Source organism: Melospiza georgiana, chromosome 6, assembly GCF_028018845.1.
Source record: "Melospiza georgiana isolate bMelGeo1 chromosome 6, bMelGeo1.pri, whole genome shotgun sequence".
NCBI classification, from domain to species: Eukaryota; Metazoa; Chordata; class Aves; order Passeriformes; family Passerellidae; genus Melospiza; species Melospiza georgiana.
This window is the reverse complement of record NC_080435.1, coordinates 57,841,891-57,867,481: the sequence shown is the minus strand read 5'-3', so window position 1 is coordinate 57,867,481 and position 25,591 is coordinate 57,841,891. Positions and strand designations below refer to the sequence as shown.

General features: G+C 43.8%; 1 protein-coding gene across 1 annotated transcript in view; it reads right to left on the bottom strand.

Annotated features, from left to right (window-relative positions):
* Positions 1-25,591, bottom strand: part of KCNH5 (potassium voltage-gated channel subfamily H member 5) — a 158,139-nt gene that overhangs the window by 16,999 nt on the left and 115,549 nt on the right. Inside the window, exon 10 of the mRNA XM_058025628.1 lies at positions 18,672-18,868. Coding sequence (XP_057881611.1) covers positions 18,672-18,868 — 197 coding nt within the window. The remainder of the gene's footprint in view (positions 1-18,671; positions 18,869-25,591) is intronic.

Genomic DNA, 25,591 nt, shown 5'->3' with positions numbered 1-25,591 from the left:
CTGGCAGCCAATTAGGCTGATCTGCATTTGTGAAAAAACATGAATATTAAGAAGGAAGTGGTTGAGAGCTTGACCCATCCTCTTCATACTGGGTATGGATCTGAAGTGATCCTGGTTTCATTTTAAACATGTCAGGATGGAAGAAGAGGAGAGAAGGGGGCAGAGATCCAAGTCTCATTTGTCACATCCCTGGAGCACCGTGGCCGAACTCACAGAGCAGCAGGCTGGGATTCACAGGGATGGATTATCCTGCTGGCCTGACCTTCAGCCAAGTGGGAAGTCCTGCACAAATCACTCTTCATGTCTCCATCTCCCCCAGTGTAACACAGGATAATAACACTGCCCTCATTTCCCCAATTAACTGGAAATCCCTCTGTCACTGCTAACTATTTACAACTGAGAGACTAAAACCCATGGCTGACAGCAGAGAGAGGTCACTGTGCTGGCCTCTTGCCAAAACTGAGGCAGTTCATTTAAAAAAAAATACAAAACAGGCACAGAAAGAATGCGCATAGTTGTGCTCAGGGTTTCAGCTCAAGATGAAAAGCCCAGGGCATGCTGCCCTGAGGTGTTCAGGGCAGTGCACAATGGATGTACAGTGCTACATGAAGTCCTGGTCTCATCCCCTGAGACATCAATCCCAGATTGATTAAAGGCACTGACACCTACTGACACCTACTCTGCAAGGAAGGATCAGTCAGATCACTCAGCTGGCCTGATGGATTCTTTGACAGTGTGATTGCACCTTCAGCCAAGTGTGGGCTGAGCTATGGAGTCAGATTTCCAGAAGAAATGCCAAAACCTTCTCCTCCCTTGGCAAAATTATACAATTTTCCACCAACTACAAGAGCATTGTCTTAGAGCAGCTCAGTTTCATCTTCTGTTCTTTGAGTCACTCAGGCCTGAGCACCTCCTGCCCAGAGATGCCTCCACCTTTCCATATCCCAGGGGAAAACAACTCATGGATTTCCTGTGGCTGCAGGTTCAGCTGTTGTCTGATGTCTGCTGGGCTCTGTTTGTCTGCTTGGAAAGGGATGCTGAAGAAGGGCACTGTGCTCCTTTGGAAGTGGGGAACTTTGCCACTGTTTTTAAATGAGACAGGAATTGGAATTGATTGCTTATTTTTGCTGCTTTTTTACTCAGTATTTTCTGTTTTCTTTGCTGTAATCAAACAGCAGATGCTTTAGCATGTTGCAGAGAAGACAGATTCAGAATTATTTCTGCAATACTATCCAAGTGAGCAAAATGCTCCTTCCACATACAAAATCATTTCAATCAATAAACCAGAAAGGCTACTTTGTTTATGAATTTATGGTTGGTTTCAACCAGGGTCTGTTGCTGCTTGGCCTTGTAAGATCAGCCTGTTGCAGAGTGAAGTATTGATCTGTGTGGCCTCAGAAGGATTGTGACCATGGTCACAGCTCCTCTGGGGCTCCTGTCACAGCTGGGAGCAAAGAAGCCCAGCTTCAGCCTCCTAACTCCTTTTCAGGACCCTAAGTCCTACAATGAACTCAATAAAAAGACAAAACTGGATAGGAGAGATGAAATAATGCATTGAATCAGAGTCTAATCTGTTTTCTGTATACAACAGCGAGTTGGTTAAACATGGGGAAACAGCAGAGGACAATTTGAGTCTGAGTGCTGCAGTGTAACTGTTACTGAGCAGTGTCTTGTGGGGACCCCTGTTCCCTCTCGCTGGTCAGGGTTATCCACTTTGGGATTTAAAGTCACACCTTCCATCACTCCCTGACAACCCTCCCATGTAAACAAGTCTAATCTGGACTGGGCAAACTACTTGCAGATGTGCCCTTGATGCAGAGTATCACATATTCATCCCTCCTTCCCCTTTCTCTTTTCTTCCTTGTGGATGCAATTATTAGAGAGCAAAGGGCAAGGGAGATATTTCTCCTATTTCTTTGTCTGGCATTAAGGCAGAGGGAAAAGCAGATTTCTCTTGACAGGATTTCTTTTTTTTTTCATTTTGCAGATGTTTCTTTCTCCTGCAAGTAGGGAAGCTGAGGTACTTACAGAGGGGGAAAGAGGAGCCCTGCAGATGGCTAAAAACCCAAGCCCATTACACCCAAGATCTTTCACTGCATGGGGAAGTGAATCCCAGCAAAGACAGCCTCCACCCACCCCAACCAGACCATCTCATGACTTTCAGAGAACCACACTGATGTAAGGAGATGGTGACATGTGGCATCACGTGGCACACTATGACCTTGTTGTCACCACCAACCCTGCCAGCACATCACCATCAGGTACTCCAGGGTTTAGGAGCCAGAGGGAGTTCCCAGGAGGAGCTGGGAGCCTCCCAGCCCAGCTGAGGGGTGCTGTGCTCACTGCCAGACAGTTTCCTCTTCCACAGCACAGCTCCCAACTCCATCAGCCAGCCTGGGTCCTTGCAAACTTTAATTGACTGGCTGCTGGATCAATATCTGCTATTGGCACTGGCCTAATGAAATGTCAGTCAGCAGCACTGCCAATTGATCCACACTCATCTGTGCTGCAGATCACTGTCTGTGCATTTTACCAGAGATGATTAAAAGAAGAAAACAGCCTTCAGTTCTCCAGGATCTCCTAAGGGGGCCACGCTCCTGGGCAGGGAGAGGGAAGCACAGTTCAAAGCCTGCAGATGACAGCAGGGTGGTTTGAGCTTGGGGCACACTGCAGAAACAGGGGGAAAGTGCCAAAAGACTTTACAAGTTGCTCTTCAGCCTGATTTAACGTGGAGCAGAAAATCAATCACCAATAGTAATATGCAGCAGTAATCCAGCCCTCCCCTCTCCCTGCATTGGAGGAATTTGGATTTACGCAGCTGCCATTGGCGCCAGAGGCCAGCACAGGGCACAGAGAGGTCGTGCATCCCTGGCCCAGGGTCACTGAGCTGCTCAGTGCATAAGCTGGGGGGATGGAGCCGAGGTTTCCAACCTAAAGCCCCTAAAGCAGGAAAATCCATACTGCAAAAGATTAAGCACACAAATATATTTTTTAGAAGTAAAAGAAGATTATTAATATAGCAACAACCTTTCTTTTCACTACTGTCCTGTCTGGTATGTGGAGTTCTGGATTTGAAATAATTGAAAAGGCTCACCTTTAATTGCAGTTAATTGCTGAAATTAAATCCAGACCAGGACAAATTACTGCTGCTCAGGTTTGTGTTGGCAGAGGGGTGAGGAGGGAGGCAGAACTATTTCTGTTTATTTAGTGACAAAGGTTGTGCTTTTGTTCCAATGAAAAATATCAAAATCCTCATGTTTGGCTTCTGGCCAGCCCTGTTTGTGCAGTGTTCCTGCACATCCCCAGCACAAAGCCACTCAGAACATGGGCACAGAGGATTTGCAGAATTTGTATTTTCATCTCTGCATTTTTGCCTCTTATTGCTTTTTGCCTGAAGACTAAATGGTCTCACTAAATGCCTAAGAGAGTCTCTCCATTTACAAAGTAATACATCAGCAAAAGAATTGCAAATTGTTCCCCAAATATACTACTCTCTGCTCTCTGCTTTAAGTGGAAATTTAAATTAATTGAAATCATTATGGCTTTCTTTTTTAACTTAAATATTACTGTAGCAGACTATAAAGTGCCTGAAATTTAATCTGAAGTCTTCAGACCTGAAAAAGCATTTTGCAACTGAAAGATTGTTGATTTTTTCCATCCATATCCAATGGCCCAATAAAAAATAACACCCGTAGCTATCAGCCTTGCTTCTGACATTGAGAACATTCCACCTGGCTCTCAGAAACCTTGGTTTTATATGGAATGTGCCACCAGCTACTCTGTTGACTTCATCACTTTCAAGGTTTTGTTAATTTATTGAAAAGCTTTTACAGCAGGAGCTTCAATTAGAACAATGCACTTCCATTGCCATGCAAGGTAGAACACCCACCATCAGTTTTGTTTGGAAGTGCTAAGTCAGAAATGAAGAAATAACTTAAAAAAACCCAAATGGAAGGGAAAAGGGGCAGCCTCTGTACCTAGAAGAGCCAAGACTCCAGCTTCTATTACAAAACAGGGAGGTAAAAAATGGTGCTCAGTTACTGTCAGATATCCCTCACCTCAACCAGGGCTAGTAACAGAGACCAGCTTAGGGGAGAGAGTCACTGACTCCACATCAAGCTAGCTGAAAATCATTCCAGTATTCCTGACTGGAGCAGATTTACACTGCTGGATGGGCAGTCATGTGCTTCTTTCCCATTTGCTTCTAGATTCCAGTCAAGGACCTGACCTTTTGGGGCTAAAAGTGAGGGCCTGTCTATGTCACACCAGGTGGAAGGGCACCAGGACTCCTTTTGTCCCACAGCACCATCCCCCTGCAGAAAGGCAGGACCCAGGAGGATGAAGCCAGGCTCTTCTCAGTGGTGCCAAGCAGGAGAAAATGGGCAGGAACTGATGCACAGGAGTTCCACCTGAACATGAGGGAAAACTTCTTTCCTGGGCAGTGACTGAGCACTGGAACAGGTTGCCCAGAGAGGGTGTTGGGTCTTCCTCACTGGAGATATTCCAGAACCATCTGGACACAATCTTGTGCCCTGTGCTCTGGGATGGCCCTGCTGGAGCAGGGAGATGGGACCAGATGATCCACTGAGGTCCCTTCCTGGGATTCTGTGATTCTCTGATCAGGCTGCACTCAGAACTGCTCTCATCCCTCTCTGTTAGCAATCTCAAAGCTTGCACCATGGTTCTGCTCTCAGCCAGCCAATCATGCCAAAACTACCTCAGTTAATCTTTACAGCCTGTTGACAAATCAGAGAAGACTGAAGCTGTCTAAACCAAACTCAGCAAGTGCTCACTCCCTTCCTACAGATCTTTTGGATGAAACCTAAGTTCAAATGACCACTGATCATATCCCAGTGCCCACCTTACCCATGGGATGCCCTGCAAAGGAAGCCACAGGGATGCTGCCAGGGAGAATGAGCTGGGACAATTCAGCAACATCTCTGCTTCTCAACTGAGAGACACAGCACAAAATCCACTGGCAGGGCGACCTGACAATTCTTTTAATTTGAAATCAAGACTTGGAAAAGATTAACACCTCTGAAAGACAGGGTCAGCCCACTGTGCAATAGATCTGAAATAACTCAGTTGAACCATTGGGAAATCCAAATTTGATAGGAAAAGAAGGCCAAAAGGTTATTTAAACTTTTAATATCTACTTCATTTAACTACAGAAAGCTTGGTGGAATAACCTTAAAAAGCATCCCAGGGATTCTTCAAGTGAAACATCTCACCCAGCAAGAGCAAAGCTTTTCCCAGTTGGGAGCTCTTGGTTGGCAGTGTGTGATTAAGGAGTGCTGGCTGTTGGAACATGCTGAAATTGCCTTTAATATGATGCCAGTCACTGCTTCAGTGGGGAGGAACCACTTGGGGAGAAAAAAAAAAGGCCCAAGACACAAGCATGCAAACATTAAGGAGTATGCTGTCAAGAAGAAATATACCATGAACAGGATGTGCTACTTTCACCTAAAACTTTCCCTTTAGCCTTAAGTGTCTGGCATAGCTCTGCCACTGAGGGTGCTTTAGCTCAGGAGACTGAAGGAATTACAGCTTTTTAGAGGCATTTGTAATTGTCAGCAGAGCAGGGGCCTTCTATTTATAGCCAGATCAAATTAAATTAATTTTTAGAGAGCAAAGACACCATTTCAAAGATTCTGCTAATGTTTCCTCATACTTAACTGTGCACCAGAGAAGAGCTCTTCCTTTCTGGTGCAGAGTAAAGGGAAATCTCCCGCAGCTGGGAAAGCCAGGAAGAAAGCTACCCACCAGCTAGAGAGCTCCCTCCCACAGCACAGAAACACAGCACCAGCCATGTGAAAATTCAGAGTGCTGCTCCCTGTGTGAAAATTCAGAGTGCTGCTCCCTGCAGCCACTTGTGCAGAGATGGAGCTGCTGATGACAGCCGTGGCACAGCACTCCTGGACAGCACCACGGGGCTGCCTCTGTGACACACACCCCCTGAGGATGAAATGCTCTCCCTGTCCCCAAAGGGAGCACTACATGCTTTCCCAGCTCAGGAGATGTCCCTTGAGGCACTTGGCAAGTGGGAACTCTGCAGAGCTTTGCATTTATTTCTGAAGGGCACCCACAGGAGGAAGAGGCAGCACAGGAGAGTTACTGGTGGGGCTATGGGGATGGCATGAGCAGATGGTGTGGTGAAGAGCCATTTCCTTCCCACTTGCACACTGACTGCATTAAATCAATCCCTGGGCTTTCATGGCAATGAGCTGACGCTGTGCTGTGAAGGATTTGAACAACCTGACCATCTCCTGCTTGTGGGTATCATTCTATTGGGTCTTCACACTTTATTTACTCTCAGGGAAGCTCCTTCCATTTTCCTCACGTGGTTCTTCTTCCCTGCTATCTGTACGGCAGCCACTGCCTCTGTGCCAGCTGTGGATCTCTGTAAAGCTCACCAGCAGTGTTTTTGTTCCCATCCATGCACTCAGGCAGCGACACAGGATGCTCCATAGGGGCTGAGCCTGCTGGTTCTGCAGCCTTTACTTATCTCGTTGCTCCAGACCTAAACAAATTAGTTTGTAATCCTCACTATTGTATGCTCTGGAAAACCTGGCTTTAAAACTGATCAGAAATTACTTCATGTAAAACTGGAGTCAATCTCCTCTTCCTGTCTGGGGCTAGAAGAAACCCTGTACCTGCACAAATAAGAGGTCTTTGCAATCAATAATATTGATGATTCTGTATTTGCCGATTTTTGGCCATGCTTCACCCTGTTTACACACAGTTTGTATTGCTTTCTACCACTCCCTGTGCACACACAATTAATGAAATACCAGCTGGTGCAAGATAAACACTGCTGCAGGGATGTAAAAAGATACTACACAAAAGTACAGATCTCTACCTCTGTTATTTTCCATCTCAGATGCTGTGTTTGCCTCCCAGAGCCTCCTTCTGAGCTCAGAAACTTTGGCTAAGTTTCTCTCCCTGGTTTTCTCCTTTTTCTTCTTGATTTTTTTTTTCTGAGGTCCAAAAAATCCAGCTAACTCCAAGCTTTCCACACAAGACAGCAGCTCTTCAGTCACCTTCTCCCAGGAAAGCCTTGTCCAGGAGCCTGACTCTCCTCAGTGGGGTTTGTCACTCACCTTAGATGCTGGGGTGTTGGGAAGGATGAAAGTTTGATAAGAAAGTCTCACAGATATGTATGTTTAGCACAAAAGATTTTTACCTGTAGAGTCTGATGAAGGAATAGAGATGGAAGCAAGTTTTGATATAGAGGAAAAGAATTGCTGAGCCAGTCTTACTGGATAACCAAGAAGGCAAAGGGTGTGTTAGTTAGAAGGGGTTTTATGACTTAGAGAAAAGGATAAACCCACCTCAAACAAGAAAATGTTTTTACCAAGCAGAAAGATAGCACAGGCAAACAAGTCAGCAAATGTTGCAAGTAGAAAAAAAAGTCTCAATTTTCTATTGCAAGAAGACTGAAAAACAACTTCCAGCTTAAACTGTAATGTACTGACTTTTAGTGATTGGAGAACAGTGACATGAATATGGTAATTACAGTAGTTATGATAGGCTATAGATACAAGTTAAGGTATAGATTGGTTCTACTGTATGAAGATTCTCAGCAAAGTATATAATGCATTGTAACCAAAATAAAAGTATAGAATGCATTGTGACCTAAACCAAGAGTCTCCAGGCCTGCCTGCAGCTGGAGCTGACAGCTGTAGGCACAGGATCTGTCACCCATGATCCTGCACTGCTGTAACCTCTTGGATACAATAAACTGCATTTTGGAGAGCTGCCTGGAGTCCTGCATCTCTCATTCAGGCTCTTGCACTGGGGGACAAATGTACAGCTGTGTTGGATGTCAGCACCATGAAGGGGCTCAGAGGCTGCAGCACCTCACCTGTGACAAAAGGCAGAGAGAGCTGAGCTGGTTCAGCCTGGACAAGGCTCCAGGCAGACAGACCTGAGAGCCCATTCCAGCATCCAAAGGGGCTACAAGAGAGCTGGAGAAGGAATTTTGATGAGGGAATGCAGTAACAGGGCAAGGGGAAATGGTTTTATACTGCCAGAGGGCAGGTTTAGATTCAATTTAAGAAAGAAATCTTCCCTCTGAGGAGGATTTGCACATGTTGCCCAGAGAAGCTGTGGATGTTCCATCCCTGGAAGTGTTCAAGGCCTCACTGGATGGGGCTCAGAGCAACCTGATGTAGTGAAATGTGTCCCTGCTCATGGGAGGGGGTGTGGAAATGATCTTTAAAGCCAAAACTGACCCAAACTATTCAGTGATTCAGTAATTCTTTGTTCCACATGGGGCAGGGCTGATCCATGGGGCCACAGCATCTTGTCCCCAAGAAGGCCAGCAAGGCTAAAGAAGGATGTTGGGGTTTTGCAAGCCCAGTCTCTGTCCTAGCAGATTCCTGACTGCCCCCATTAGCAGCTGCCTGACATACTGGACTGAATTTGAGCCCAACTGGTCTGGCAGGAAGCTCTTCATGGGACACATACTACAGAATTTCTAACAAATGCTTAAAGTTACAGCTGATGGTTCATCAGGCTCAGCCAGGCATCTGTTTGGGACATTAATGCATGGCTGCACTGAGCTTGTAAATTATTATTCATGTACTTTTGTAGAACATCTTGAGGTTGTTGGCTGAGTCCTTCATGAAATGGGAACACGGACAATTTTCCACACATGAAAAACATGCATGATTCAGTTCATCCATTTACATTTCTAGTGCGGCCTTCCTTGGCAGGATGGCCAATGCAGCCTGGGAGAAGGATGGTCATTCATAGCTGAGCTGCTCTGACCAACAACTGCCCCATTTAAAAATGGATTTACCTCAGACAAATGATGGAGATGGAAATTCACTACAGTGGCATCGAGTCAAGGAAGGCAGAATTGGTGAAAATAGTGAGGTTAGACAAGAAATTAATTATGGAGAAGACATGATGCTCTGTTAGGGTCAGGAACATGGACAAGGAAAAGTGGATGTCTGTGCACTGAGAGGGAAGCAGTGAGCATAAATGGAAAAGCAAATTTAATCATAATAAAAAGGCTTCATTTCATCTGATCAGTTAGAAATATCCTGATTAGAAATGGCTGCTCTTTGCTGCTGTCATCAGCTGGTTGCTTAGGTCCCCATTTTCACATTTTTAAAGGAGTGTGAAGTGTTTAAGGCTCTCAGAAGAAGCCAGAGCCTGTTCCTGAAGTAACAGGAGTGCTGTTCATAATAAAAAAGAGGACAATGGACTGCTTCCAAAGGGATATGTACTCAGAGAGCACAGAGAGGTAAAGTCCCCCTGCTCTGCAGGTACATGACTGATGGAAATTTAATACAGGAAACAGATATAGAACCTTTTTGGCAGCTGAGACAGCTTTGTAGAGTACTAATAAAAATCCGATATTCACCCAGAAGTCAGAGGGGAGGTCCCAAAGTTCAAAATATCAAAAGATCACTGACAGTTTAATTAAGGAGTTGAGAGAATCAGAGGCTTTTATAACTGCTCACACTGTGCTCCTTTTTTTAACAGTAACCTACAACTAAAACCTATATTATGGTTTTGCTATCTTCAGGAAGGGAAACAAATTAAGAGCTGGGGCTGTAAGGTCTGAGAAATAAAAATATGGGGGAAAAAACAAATTAATAATATATATTCCTTCCTAAAAGCACAGAATATTTTTACCTTTCAGTAAGTTGCTCAGAAGTGCAATAATAGGGGACTCAGCTTATTTCTGGTGCTTCCCAGAATGTCCCTGTCCCTCCTGACAGCTTTTCCCACCTCTGGAATATATTTAAGCATCTTCTGAATTGGTTCCTCCAGAGTTTCTTTGCATGGGACCTAAACTGAGCCAGCTTGCTAATCACAGCCACTGGCAGACAATTAAAAAAGGCACAATCAGCCATCATCAAGTTGGAAGTGACAGGCTGGGTTTTATTTTTAACTAAAACTAGTGGGATTTATGCAAACTCTCCCACAAAGTTCCTCTTGCACTTTGTTTACAATTTAATACTTTCCTACATGCACTGCAGGAAGCACTGACAGCAAGGTAAATCTGGGATTTGCAGGACTGCAATGATTATTGTGTGCTGAACCAGCACATTTGGGTATTACTGCATCTGTAAAGTGCGAGCTGAAAAATAATAGATTAATGGATTTATACTTGCACAGAAAAGAAAGGCCTTACACAGGGAGTTTTATTTAGCATTTAAGAAGCTATTTGTTTATTTATTTATTTATTTATTTATTTATTTATCTGAGGAGCTTTTTTGTTCAAGCCAAGGCAAAAACCTAATAAATAAAATTAGTGCTGCCTCCATTGCAAAACTGCTGTGAAATTGTTACTGATCATTTCTAGATGGGTCAAAATGGATCCATTTTGGGCGGAGCCAGACAATTTCCACTTGGATAAATGCTCAGGCTCTGCCTGTGCCCTGTGAAGCCCATGGGGATCCACTGATATGATCCCCATGAGCAGGCAGAGATTCTCTTTCCCCAGCCATGGCTTTGGGTGCATTTCTACCTGCATTCCCAGTCTGGCAGAAATAAGGTTTAGGGAATGAGAAGTCTGGGGTAGAAGCTCATTTTATACCTTCAAGTCATATTGTGCTGTTGCTAAAATGTCTGGTGCTCAGCTCCAGGGAGCAATGACAGAATTAATAATCTCAGTTTTTTAACATCTCCCCGTTTTGTTGAAGTTACCAGGTTGAAAAAAATCATAGATCCACACAGGAATTAGACTCAGCAGCCCCTGTAAGAAGAAATCCATTGCTCTGGAATAATTGTTTGGAGGGGTGTGAGGTAACCTCTGTCCTCACTTTCTGTGTGAATCCTGCCTGCTGGTAAAAACTTCCTTAACTGGAAATCAAAAATGAAATGGCAATGTTCCTTCCCATTGCACCATGCACATTCCCTCCCCTTCCTTTGCAGTGGGAAGAGATTAAAAGCATCCATTTCAATTGATATGGGGAGGTAAACACAAAATGTTTATTTTTTAATATTTACAAGATTAAAAATAGCAAACCTTTGATTTATTTTTTTTATTAGCAGTCATGTCCTGTGCAAGCAATGCTGCCTTGAACTGGTATCAGCAGACAGCCTGCAGAATGCTTTCTGTCAGCCAAGGAGAATTTCTTAATTATGAGAGCTTTCTAAACAAGAAAATAGTATTAATTCACAGAAAGCACAATAGCAAATAATCATCAATCTGGATCTTCACTCTAACACAGCCAGTCACATTTTGGTCTCCCTGTGGACCTGACATTCCTGTTTAATGATCTTCCCACACACAAAAAAATTACCCAGACTGCACTGCCTGCCTGAGGAGGGGATGCTCACACCTTTCACTGGGGTCCATCAGCTGAGTGCCTTCAGCATCAGCTGCTGAGTCTCTGGGTGCAGAAATCATCACACCAGCACACAGGATTCTTTTTTATCAGCCAGACAATGCTGTTCCAAGATCCTTGAATGAGAAGTATGCAAAATTGCCTTGTATTCCTCAATAAAGACCAGCAGAAAAACAACATAAAATGACCTTTTGATTTAGATTTAGACAGGGAAGTTCCACATACAGGAAAATAATAAGTCTACCTCTGTAATGCCACAGGATTTTCAGAATTGGGCTCAGTCCTGCTTTTAACAGAGCTGGTGATTTGTCTCTTGCTCCTACAGCAGCATGGCCAGGATGTCTGAGGAAGGTATTTAACTCAGAGATTATATCCAGAATAGAATATTGGCCTGCTGGTACCCTGGGGGATTTATGTGGCTCTGAAACACTACTAGAGATGAGAGTGCACTGGCTGATCTCTGCATCTGCCTGCAGTCAAAATGTGCTAATCCAGACTGTGCTGTGAATCCATAGCACCCCAAACCTCCCAAAGATCCCACAGGATATTCAGGGCCCTGGGTTTGAGGTGAGTGAGGAGAGGAGAGGAGAGGAGAGGAGAGGAGAGGAGAGGAGAGGAGAGGAGAGGAGAGGAGAGGAGAGGAGAGGAGAGGAGAGGAGAGGAGAGGAGAGGAGAGGAGAGGAGAGGAGAGGAGAGGAGAGGAGAGGAGAGGAGAGGAGAGGAGAGGAGAGGAGAGGAGAGGAGAGGAGAGGAGAGGAGAGGAGAGGAGAGGAGAGGAGAGGAGAGGAGAGGAGAGGAGAGGAGAGGAGAGGAGAGGAGAGGAGAGGAGAGGAGAGGAGAGGAGAGGAGAATCTACAACCATCATGTAATTCAGTTGCCTGACCATTTCAGGGCTGATCAACACTAACAGCTTGATCTTAAGGGCAATGTCCAAATGCCTCATAAACACTGATGGGCTGAGGGTATCGACCCTCTCTCTAGGAAGCCCATTGCAGTGTTTCACCATCCTCTCAGTAAATAAATGCTTCCTAATTTCCAGTAAACCTTTCCTGGAGCAGCTCTGAACCATCCCCACACATCCTGCCACTGGACCCCAGGGAGAAGAGATCAGCAGGTCTCTCTCTGCCCTGCCCCTCCTCAAGCAGCTGCAGGGGGAAATGAGGCCACCCTCAGCCTCCTTTTCTCCACATCAGAGGGCCCAAAGTGCTCAGCTGCTCCCCACACTCCTTCCAGGCCTTTCCCCAGCTTTGCTGCCCTGGTTCATTTAAGTTTCAATGAATGCAGCCACAGCCAAGCAAGAGCAAACCTCTGTGCTCCCTCTGCTCCTCCAGGGAGAGGATTCACTGCACCTCATTTCCCACAGTCAGAATGACCTGAAGAGCACCCAGCAGAGATGACCTGAAGAAGTGATGAGTGTACAGCAGATGAAGCAGTGGCAGAAAGGAGAGGGAAAGGAGTGAGGCTCAGGGAAAAGAGTCCAGCTCTGTCACAGCCACAGAAGTGAGACAGCAAACCCACAGCAGCTCCTGCAGCACTCACTCTGCCCCAGCTGTCCCACCCCAGCTGGTAGGGACTGAACTTGAAGCTGCTGCAGTTCTCCCTTTCAATTTTTATGCTGCTCTTCTACCTAGCTAAGTCACACACAGTCCTCCAAGGATTCACTGCCTTGCTTTCAATGCCTTAAATTCAAATCCCCATGTCCCTGAAGAGGGGCAAAGACACAAGGAATTGCTCAGGGGAGCAGGAGATGGGAAGGAAGAGCAGCAGAAAAAACTCTGGCCTCAGATCTGTAATTCTCACTTGGAAGGGTCCTTGGGGCTCTCAGTGGCAGGAGGAGGATGGCCTTTGCTGGGCTGTCTGTAACCACACAGCTACAAACACACAAGGAATTGCTGCACTACCTGTACTGATAAATTCCTCACATGGATTTGGATTGCTCAGAAATTTCCAGCCCAGGACCACCAATCAACAATTTGGACAAGGTGAGTTTATTTGAAGGCTTGGAGTGGGCTCATCCCACCCAAGCCCATTTGACATACATCTGTAGATACCATCAGAGGTGGTGTTAGATATAAATCAGTGGAACAGTCCTTTAGAAAATATAGCAATTGAGTATTAACATATCTGGAGAGAGTGGTGAATGAAATAAAGCTAAACAATAAAAATCTTCAGAAATGTTCCAAAGTGAAAGTCTTTCCAAGAACAATGGCAGCTGCAAAGTCACCTAAGATGTGAACAAAACAAAACCAAATTGACTTTTGAGGGTGTAACTTAACTTGCTTGGTAATCACACTAAACAGTGACTGAAGATAAACTATATCAATAGTAACTTAATTTTTTGGGATAGCATGTTCATATAAAAGAAAAACAACCCAACTTAAGACCAGGGAGGGAGAGAAAAGGCCTGAGACAAGGACAATGCTGTGACCCCTTTCCATGTAAGCAAGTCACTCCTCAGGACTGGTGGGGACTGCGTGTTAGCATCAGCTGGTGAAGTGCTAACAGCTCTGAACTCAGCTCCTGCAATTGTGAGCAGCTCAATTCAGAGCTCAAAATGTGTGGAAGTCCTCAGAGTCACCAGAACACAAGTGACCTGCAGGGGCAAGGGCTGATAGCTGAACAATGCTCTCTGCCTCTGCCATTCTGCATCAGGACTGTCACTAATACAGAACACCATTGCACCATTGGGAGGGTGTGGAAAATGAAAATAGGGATGGTGATTGAACCTTGGGACGACCTTCACTTTTAGGACACGTGAATGCAGAATTCAACTTAAAATAAAGCTTTTCTAAAAACCACATGACACAACTGATGAGTGATTCAGTCAAGAAACCATATGTGATGCATTAAAACCTCAAGCAAGAAAAGGAAGGCAATTTAGAAAGAAATTATTCTAATCTGAAGGAAAAAAGGAAAATAGGATGTGTGTGTTAACACAGTCTGATGGTCTTGCCTGCTAAAAAGCCCCAGAGATTCCGTGTGCTGGAGGTATTAGATAACATCAGCTGCTCACAGTGTTGTCCCTGGCTTTAAGAGCATCACAGGGAGAAAAAACCCGAGCTCCCCAAATGGGATTTCACTGCCTTAAAGGCACTCATCTCTCCTCATATCTCCTGGCTGGCTCTCAGCACACCTTCCAGGAGCAAACGCACCAGGGGTCAGACAGGAACAGTTGTCCTCTTTCCCAACTCATTCCTTTAACACAGCTCATTCTGCCACAGCAGAAAGCAGCAGGATGTGACTGTGTGCCTTAAAAGCTGAAATCTTTGCTGTATGGAAGCACAGGAGAATTTCAGCAGTGATTTCAGCAGGGACAAGGTTTCATCTGGATTTTCCCCCGCGCTTGCACAGGCTGTGCTGGGCTGGCAGTTCAGCAGAGGTGGTACATTAGCAAATGGAAGCAATGATGAGAAAAGGAAAAGAAAAAACCCAGAATGTGGCTGGAGCAGGGGCCATATGGAGGTAGGTAGGGCAGCACTTTTCCAGGACAAACATCCTTGTTCTGGCTCCTGGAAATAGCACAGCACAAGCGCAGGAATGAGGTTGAGATGTGGGCATGGACAGCAGCAGGGGATCAAGACCACCCAAGACCCTCAAAGCCTTCCAAATCCAATGCCAGGAAGCTCTGGAAGAACTGACTGTGCATGATAACTAAGTTGCATAGAAAATGAGAAACTTATCTCCAGGATGGGAAAACCTATTTACAAACAGGCGCCCCTAAATATCCTGGGCATGTGTGCACCCCACAGCCCAGGCCACCCCAGATGGGACAACTGGAGCCAGGACTGGTGATCCCTCTTCCTCACCATTCTTTTGCTTGTTTTCTTGCTTTCATTTATCTCTCTCTTTCTCTGCTTCCTTTCACCCCACTCCTTTATCCAAAACCTGCTGTGTGCTTACACAAGGAGAGCAGGGACTAACTCATAAAAATTCCCATGCCAAGTGTGTAATTTACTAATGAAACTTTGCAAACATTTGCAGACCCCCTGACTTCTGTTGTTCTTTCAACCCAAAATTTCCACCCTGGTTGCTCACTTCCCTGGATGTTTGGATGCCACAGAGCCTCCTAAAAACCAGTCATGACTCCCCTCCTCAGGCCAAACTCCATGGCTCAAGCTTTCAGAGAGGGCCCCCTCCAGCTGTGTGAAATCATGAGAGGCACTTAATGAATTAGATATTATTAATATTCTCTTCCAGCATCAGAAGGCAGTAATTAACTCTTTGAAGACTTATCCCAAACCCTGCTTTATTACTCAATCCTCAGAGGCAGCTATGTAATCTCATTGTGATTTTAAAGAATATCTTTTCAGAATAATTATTTTCCTTGATTGAAAACAGGAAAAAAAAAAGGTTCAAAGTGCTGGTACTGCCTTGGAGTGTGCATTAGTGATGTCAGACATGCTGTAAAGATATCAGAGCACTAAACATGATATGCTGCAATACTTTTGCTGAGCAGATGCCTTAAGGAGGTCATTCAACATGCCAGGCTCTAAATGCTATTTGGGAGTGAGAAAACATTATTTTCCCACTTCAACAAGACTTTAGCTTCCCTGTCATGTGGAAATAACCTTTTGTGCTCAGTGCTATTATTAATTTATTAGCCTTTTGAACGTCTAAATGTTTTGCAGTCTGTGGACTGCATCAAAGTGCTGGCTGAGGGACAGGGCAGCACAAACACATGCTGTGTGCACCCAAATCCATGGATATGTGTTTCAAAGAGCAGACCTGGTGCAAGAACACTTCTGCCTATGTATTTTTGACAGTGAGAACAGCCATCTTCTCAGGCACAAACCCCCAAGGAGTTTATTTAAGTTATAATTAAATGTCAAACCTTATGAGTGATGACTATGTAGAAAAAGTGCTAAGTATATATTTCTATAGAAATCAATTAAAGGAGACAATGATTTTCTTTCCATTTAGGCTCCATGACTCCAGCACAAGCTGCTGCAGCACAGTGCAGCTGTCAGCCCTGCCTCAGTGCCTGAACAATTGCTTTCTGTTCACCTGATGGACCTGTCCTGGATGGCACCGATTTTTCTCAGGGGTGAACTCACTGCCAAATGCTTCTGTGATTCCCAACAGGGAATCACGTATCCTTCCAGCAGATAGGAGGTTTGAAACAATCCCCTGAATATCTTTATGTAACAGGACTTGGGTTGTGTCCCTGGTGTTGAATGTAGCATGATCTATTTTGTGCCCAGGAACAAAACACAGAATTTCTGCAAGCAGGCTCTGGCTGAGCTCATCTGACTGCAATGCCAGGCTGCTTCCCAATCAGTTATTGACTGTAACTGCAGGAGATGGGTGGGGTTCAGCTGATGGACGTGAGGTATTTAAAAGTTACTTAGCTAGACTCTGTGAAATCAAAAGGGGATGGTTTTCCAATCCCAAACTGGGAACCCAAACCGGTTCCTCCCAGAAGAACCATCCTTCATGGACTATGGAAGTGATTGGTGACTACCCTTGACATCATCACCCAATTTTTAATGAAATGAGCTCTACTCTCCATGTTCCACATTGACAATAACCCTTCTCTGACTCTTCATCCACTCTCACATGCTGCCCACACATTCCCCCAAATAGCATTTCCTCTCCTTCTGCAAAATCCAACATTTTTTTAGGAATGCTGTTCCTTACTGGGAGTCCCCATGTCAAAGGCCATGTACCTGACACTGAGCTAAACATCAGCTATACTGGCAACTGGAATTCCATTAGTTTCTCCTGGATGATTCCCCATGCCAAGGTCCTGCAGGAAAACCAATTTTCCTTTAAAAAATGAGGAAGAAATTCTGAGGAGAAAGAGAGAAAATGAGAAGAAATTCTGTTACAACTCAGCCAGGAGGCTACTCCCCATACACAGCCCTGGACTGCAGAGCTGAACTCCAGTACAGTGTCCTGTCAGGAATAGACATGTCCATGTTTTTCTCAGGAAGCCAGCTGGAGTGACAGGTTCACAGTTTTAAGAAGGAAAGAATACATTTTGGTACAATACAGTGGCATTATCTTGTCCCATGAAATCACCATCAGCAGTGCCTGAGCAGAGCTGTCATTGCAGGGCAGTAGCTGGTGAGATGGCAAGAGGGGGGATGCTGAAGTCAAGGCTTGGAGCACTTCTCATCAACAGAGAAGTGATAAGCTAGAAATCATGAACCAGCTTCCAAGCCCCAAAGCCCTCCTTCAGGTCTGAAGTGGAGCTAACAACCTTGAGTCAGAGGTAAGCTGACAAGCTGGAACCAAACCTGATTATAACTCAGCTCCTTCAGGCTCCAGCACAAACAGAGGGGCACTGTAATCCCATTGCATCTGCTTCTTGCCATGGGTATTTTGTGCCACACTTGGGGTATTAATGAGCACAAGTGATGCACAGAAATTGAAACCTCCTCAGAAAGCAACTCCAGTGGTTAGAGAGAAACTAGACCTAAGAAAGTAAAATTGTAGTTGTGTTGAAGTCCTCTTACTGCCGAGGCTGAAATGGTCATGTGAAATACTGAGGTAGCCTTGGTACATTTTCAGGAGTACCTTTCCTGCCCAAGGTACAGCTGCAGAAAAACGTGTTTCAGCAGCTAGAGGATCACAGCTAATGCTCAGCAATCTATAAATCATTGTTATGAGATTTCTCTATGCAAATGAAATTTATATAACCCTCATCAATCGTAAAAAAAAAATCATAAAGATGAAATTTTGCAGCCGCAATGTGAATTAAAGGATCCCTTAACCTGTTTTCAAGACATGTCTTTATAGCTAATTAATTTTCAGATGGAGTGTTCTTTGAAAAGACTAATGGATAGTGAGCATTGCTGATTGATTATAAAATGAGCAGGAGGGTTTAAGAAGTGAGCTGTGAATGTAAAATCACTACCCAGCTTTATTAACTTTTCCATATTAAAATTCTAGACTATGCAACTGTGAGAAGCAGGTATTAATACAGTACCTTTGATGAGTGTATTTTATTTATTTAGCATCAACAGATTTCTCTTAGTTGGTCTATAACATGGAGATCTATCAGATTGTCCTCTGAACTGTATCTTAGAGACTTCAACTTTGAGAAATCCAGAATCTGGATTCTATAAAATATAACTTTATACATCTATGCGATGGGGTGGAAAAAAGGCCAACAAAATGAAAGCCAGCAACTATGAAGAAAAGGAAAAGAAATGCAATCCATATGTCATCCTGCTAGGACTGCTCTCCAGAGCTGCAAATCTACAGGTAACTTTTATTGAGCCATCATTAACAACAGTGACAAGAGCATTTATCGAAAGGCCACTCAATCTGCCATGACCTGAAAACATCAGGAGGAAATGGGGGGCTGTTAAACACTGCAAGCACCTGGTGAGAGGAAGGGGAAAATAAGGAGCTTACCCTCTTCCTCAGATTGCAGGTGAGAGTGAGGTTCCTGGAGAAGGAGTTGGCAAAAGCAGTGTAGAAGTCCAGCACTTTCAGCAAGGCTTCTCGCTTGATTATATGCAAATCGCAGTAGGTCAGAGCCCGAACGTTGGCACAGGCATGGGCCAGGCTGGTTTCCTTCCAGAAGATATCACCAAAAACATCACCTTTACCTGAAAAACAGCAGGGCAGATCTGTTAAAAGGCAATGCTTAGGCAGAGTTTCTCAGCACACAGATGATTTTTTCACAATCTGTCTTATGCTCCCAATTATCCCAACGCAAGCTCCCAGCCATGAAAACTAACAAGGGTAAAAGTTTTAAAATTAGCTGAGGTACTTGAGCATCCTTAGCTGTAGCCCCAGGTTTTTAAGGTATTAATAGATTGCTCTGTGAAGTGTCACAAAGCATAAGAGCCAGATTGTAAAGGTCTCCTTGTAACTGAGGATTCAAGTAATGGATTTTTCAAAGGCTACCAAATATAATGAGCACTTAACTAATGTTCAGGTGATTGAATACTTCAGGTGTCTGTTCCCAAGTGATTTAGGAGTCCTGGTCTTACAAAAACCTTCTGACATCTAGGTTCTTTCATCCTCATGGCTCTACAGTGAGGGGCAGAAGCCAGCTTCCAGGGCCCACGGACCACATTTTAAAGGACATTTTAACATTTTTAATTCAGTGTCATTGGTAACACTCCTTCTGGAAAACCAACCAAAAGTCTCACTGAGACTTTCAACTTTAAAATAACCACCTCTAAATCTTAAACACATCCAAAAGTATAGTTCTAAACCCAAATTCATCCATTTAAGTAGAGGCTTAGGCTTAAGTCTCTTATTTCAGTGTTTGCTGAGTAAGAGAGGGTTTGACACCTGAGACACTTACATGTATATTCCCCCTTAACCACAGGGGAAAATTACACCTAAGGCCACCTCTGCAGTGTAGCAGGACAGCTGATTGAGGACTTGTGACTAGCTGTAGTCCAGTGCCATGGACAGAAGAGCTTCAGGGACTGGGAATTCTCTGACTTAGCCCAGTTTTCTTTCCTCTGCAAGGAATTCACATCCCTCAAACCTGTGCCAGACACCCAAGCAGGAGAAGAGGATGAGGACACCAGCTTCAAAATCACACTTCTGACCCAAGCAGAAGCCCAGCATGGGTGCAGGTTGGAGATAAGTTTTCAGGTTTGGACCTTCTGGTTGTTCTGAGAAGAGGCAACAGAGAACACACTGAAGGATTCCAAAGCTGGCTCTTGCTGCCTGGGCTTGGCCAGGACCCTGGTGTGTGGTTTGTGGCTGACACCTCAAATCCTGACGCAGAAACCATGGTACAAAGGGTATCTTTTGTTTCAGACCCCCAGAGATAGCCCAGCTCTGTATTTCAGCAGTTATTTAAAGGGAACTCAGATCAGTCAGCCAGTGGCTATTGATTTCAGGCACCTTGAGCAGCCCCTTGGTGAAGGTTAGAGATGTTACAGTTTTGGCATAAAAAAGGTAATGGATTTTAGTATTTCCTCTTTTAAGAACTTTTAACATTTTGCTCCACTCTGTTGTGGAAACACAGACCAGAGGGATAATCTATCCAACCTTATTACTTTTCGGGCTCAGAGGTTCTATTTCTCTATTTCCATTTCTGGTTTTGGTATTGTATCCAGTAAAACATATCTAACATTTCTCAGGCAGAGTGAAATTAAATGTGCAAGTCTTTATCTTCCCTTCTCTGTTTTTATTTTCCAAAAAATGTCTCTATAACAGAATCATCCCTTAGAAAGGTTATAACTGCATCTCATTGAGCTGCTTTTGATTCTACATATTTTTATGTAATTAAATTTAACTACAATACATAACACAGCTGGTATAATTTATAAAACAAGGTGCTTTAAAATGTTTTCCTTAATACAGAGCATTTTATAGTAACATTATAATTTATCCAATGCACTGCTTTGAAATTACCTTTTGCAGTTAATTGTCCTTGTCTCTACTTAGAGTTCAAAACCCAGTTTACAGACATGCTCAGCAGAGTTACATAATTTATAGAAAACAGCCATCTCTGAAATGCAGAAAATTGCTTAATGGATTTGCTCTCTGAGGTGGACACAGGACAGAGCTGAGTCCTACTTTCAGTGCAGAGTGCAGTTAAAAGACAGTGGCTTTACCACTGAAATGTGAGCAAACCACTTGTTCTCTTTTCAAATTTAGGATAATATGTAGTTAATTTAACCAAGAGGTTGAAAGAAGTGGATGTTCACCCCAAAACTCAGGACAACAGTGTTATTACAGAATCTGTATATAGACCATGGATAAATGAAATAATATTCATAATTTTGAGAAGATCTTGGTGTCCTTCAGTGTGGCAGGGATGTAGGACTGCACTGGTTGGGACTGAAAGGTTGGGACACAATGATCTGAATTTATTCACTCTTCCATGAGCCATCACTCACTGGATTTGAAGGGTGAAACTCTAAACTCCTCTTACATCGTGGTTTATACTGCTCAGATAGTACAAAATCTTGGAAGCCTTTAAGGGATCTTGAATTTGACATTTCCCACAAACAGTTCTGAGCTTGTCTGCTGATTATAAATGTGCTAAGGAATGTCCAGAATGAAAACAAAACCTCCCAGATTCTCCAAAACAACGCCTCTTCTTTCATAAATCCAGAGATTAATGCACTATACTTTATCCCTATTAACTGGAGTTCACTGTGCAGAGAGGTAATTTCTCACTCAGGACAAGATCAGAAGTTAGGAAAGGATTCTTTACTCAGTGGGTGGTGAGGCATTGAACAGGACGCTCAGAGAAGCTCTGGGTGCCCCATCCCTGAAATGCTCAGGGCCAGGCTGGAAGGGGCTTTGAGCAACTTGGTCTAGTGGAAGGTGTCTCAACCCATTCCATGATTCTGAGGGTAATTTTACACATTGCAACTAAATAAAACTAAAAATTTTATGGTTGCAAAACAGCAAACTTAACTGGTTAGGTCTGACACAGCCACCCAGAGACACAGACAAGAATTTTTCACTTGCAGGGGATGTTCAGAGCTCCAGGGGAAGTGCTGCTGGGGCTGAGCTGGGAATGCAGAGGTGGATATTTATGCAGCCTGCATAATTTCCAAAGATTCTCTAGAGATTTATTGAGGCCTTAGTACATTCCCTCCCGAATCTGCCCTGTCCTGAGTCATGAGCACCTCCTGCATGGAGACAAACCCCTCCCAAACCCCCTTCCCTCTGGGAAACCCTCCTGCTCCTTCTCACAGTGCCCAAAGCATCACTGGAAGAAGGAATGCTCTAAATTAGAGTGCAAGGGAAATACTTGCATACATTTTACACATCATAGAATCATAAAATCCTTTGGGTTGGAAAAGACCTCCAAGATATCAAGTCCAACCCTTAACCCAGCAATGCCAAATCCACACTAAAACATGCCCCTAAATGCCACATCTACAGAATCATGGAATCATTGGGCTGGAAAAGACCACTAAAATCATAAAAATTCAGATTTTTGCAACAAGAGGACATGTGAAGGATGTTGGTGGCAGGCATAATTTTTGCTGAAATACCAACATTGTTATCATTCTAAATACTATGTATGTGTGCCTGTACATAAAATATACATATATATTCATGCATATTCACATAAATTTATTCAAGGAAAATCAGACGGTATGCAGCTGCCAGGATATTTCTATGCACTGCTCTATCTTCTATATTCTGATGACCTTGCCAAATAGATTTGGGGGGACAGATGTTCTCTGCAGCCTTACACCATGGACTGACCTGCCAATTTGCCAGACAGGAATTCATGCCTGGACCTTTCAGGTAGAAAAATTTTTAAAGGCTTTATGGAACCCTCCAGAGCTTGCAGATGGAATGAAACACTCAGAAACACTCTGTTTAAACAACATCTCAGAATCCACATGTGTATTTATGCAGAGACAAAATTTATCCTCCTTCAGATGGGGACAGAAACTGAGCTAATAAATATCCTAGCAGAAATAAGAGCTTGATGGATCCTTTGGAAGAAAGTTTAGGCAGGCAGTTAAAGAATAAATCCTTGGTGGGAAATAGCACTGGGTAAAAACACATAAAGGAGACCAAGTCTTCTTAAGGAGGCGGTTTTTTGTGCAGTCTTAGCTAATAAACCAGCTACCCTTTAACCATTTGAAAATATCTCCAAAGCCTCATCAGTCACGCTAGCACGAGCCAGACATGATGAATGATGTTGGCTCTCCATCAAGATGCACTCAAATCTTACACTGCTCATGAAAAGCAAAGGCTGATGTTGTTTGAAGATCAGTAAAACTGTACCACAGAGAGAAAATGCTCATCCAATCAACTCAAGGGCCAAATACCATGAAGTGATGGCAGCATGCACACAAGTGGAGGTCATAATTACATCTATTGGTGTCTTTATTCATAAAAATTCATATTTCTGTGTATCTGCAGTGAAACCTCCTGCTGCAGGACCAAGCTGATGTAGAAACCAAATGAGCAGGGAGTGAATCAGCTCCTGTCACCCACAGCAGCTCTGAGATGGGTCAGTGAGCAGTTCTGCATCTCCTCACCATTGCACACTGAGACTGGTAGCACAGGTTTACAAAATGATGCAGTATATTCATGGGATAAAATCCATCTGTGGCTACTAAACACAAAAGATCTCCCTCTGGGTGAAATACAATCCAGGGGAGGGTTGGAAACATTCTGGGGAAGCATCACAGTTTCCTTACTTCCCCTTCCTACTTTCTCCTGCACTTCTGCTATTGACCACTTTTGGAGACAGGCTGCTGGGCTGGCTGGATTTTTGGGTGTCCTGGTTGGAGACAAATTTGGGAGGAAACAAATCTGGGAAAAATAGGGGATACCAGACCGTAAAGTCACTCCAAGACATTTGGCTTAGCTGAAATGATGGTTTCTGCCTAAAGAGGGTGTCTGGAGAAGGTGATGCAGTGGTGCAAATCCATCAGGTGCACTTCCCATCTGAGACATCACAGCCAGCACAGCCCAAGATGTGCAGAGGTGATACCAAACTGTGAGAGAGGTCTTCTTGCCCCTGGGAATGTTCTAGCCTCAACTTCTTCTGGGGCATCCAGAAGGGCCACAACTTCCTTGAAAATCAGACCAGAGCTGATCACTGAGCTGCACATAAACCCACCTCTATGACACTGCACATGAGAGGGCAGAATGACAGAAGAAAACAGCATTTCCAGCCTCTGAGGCATTGTCAAACAGCCACTAAAGCAGCAATGACTGTGCCAAAACCCTGCTCCGTGCTGGCAAAGGTACTTTGCATTATTTAACGCAGTGCAACCTTCCCCATCTGCACCAGGAAACACAAAAGAATTGCCTTTCTTCCAGCATTCAAGCAGGGCCCAAAGTCCAGAAAGATTTTGTGCAAGTATCATCACTGCCTCACATCCTTCTAGAAGCCCCAGCTCCTGCAGACAGGTTATTTCCATTTTGATTTTATACAGAAATAGGTTTCTATCTTTCCTGACTGAGGAAATAAACCTGAAAGCATGACCATTCCTACCACCTTGAAAACTCGTAGGGCAAATCAGATTGCCTCAAACTGTTAGTCTGATTTAAAAGAACTGTACCACATGATTTTTAAATAATTTTCCTATTCTTGTGCTGGCAAGACTTTCAAGTTTTGGCAGTGAAGCATGCAGGTCTAATTCAAAAACATATCAATTCAGAGAAAGGAATCTTTCAGACTCTGGAGGCTGTGGATCAAATCTGTAACACACTAGCTGGCACTAAATTAAGACTGATGTTTCTTATCATAATTAACCATCATGCAGAGACACAAAAATATATTAAATTTACAAAACAATATGAAAAATTCAGGTTTGTCAGCAAGAACTAATGGCACTTTTGAACAAGCATCAGTAGGACTAAATCTTACAACAGCAATGCAGATGTCAACCCAGACCTGGAAGATCTGACTGCTTCCAAGGCACTTAAGGAGAACTGCACAGTGCAAACCAGCAAATCACACTTGTTTTCAGACCAGTAACCCTTCATATTTTGCAAAATACTTTCAGATTCAGCACTTAAAACCCAGCCTAAATCACATTAATTATTTCAGTTCTGCTAGCTGAAAAAACCCCAACCCTTTTCTTTATGATTCATTTTCCTCTTAGTTAATTTAGAGCTTTAACTCATTGGAACACAGGGGATTTTCCTATAGATGAAATAGGACACAGCCTGTTCTGTAAATTGCTACCAGGTGCATGCTACTAACCTGGGGACATGTTCACAATTAGTCTGCCTTGGTCGACTTCACATGGAAAACAACACAAAAGTTCTGTATAAATTAACAAGAGCTGATTTGACACAGGGGCCAATTCTGCCACCCTCATTCCACTTGAGAAGAAACCCAAGCTGCAACTAAACAAATTAAAATCAGGCAATTAGCCACTAATACTGTGAGATGGAACTGGACTAGCAGGTTTTCATGTCACAAAGTGCACCACATGCACACTCATTCCTGTCCTGCACAAAGTACATGCCCAGCTGCCCTGGCATGGAAATTCAAAGTGCTGCTGCATGGATACCAAATATCATCTTGCTAATGCCATGGATAAGAGCTATGGAGCTCCTGGGACTCCTTCTCACCCAAATGGGAGCTTCTACTTGCTCTTCCTCTAAAGAACTTTTCTCTGTGTGATTTGGTGGGAGATCCTTTATCAATCTTTTGATCTCCAAACACAAGTTGCATTAAGAGCAGAAAAAGACTCATCCTGATTTTCACCTGCCATACCAAACTCAAGAAACTTGCTTTACTCCTCTCATACTGCATCATATCCCCTTCCCAGATTAAAAAAAAAATGGAAATAATTAATGAAGCAGACCTTTAATAAGGTCTGGTTTTTCTAGCAGCAATTAACAATGGGTTACTCTGGAAT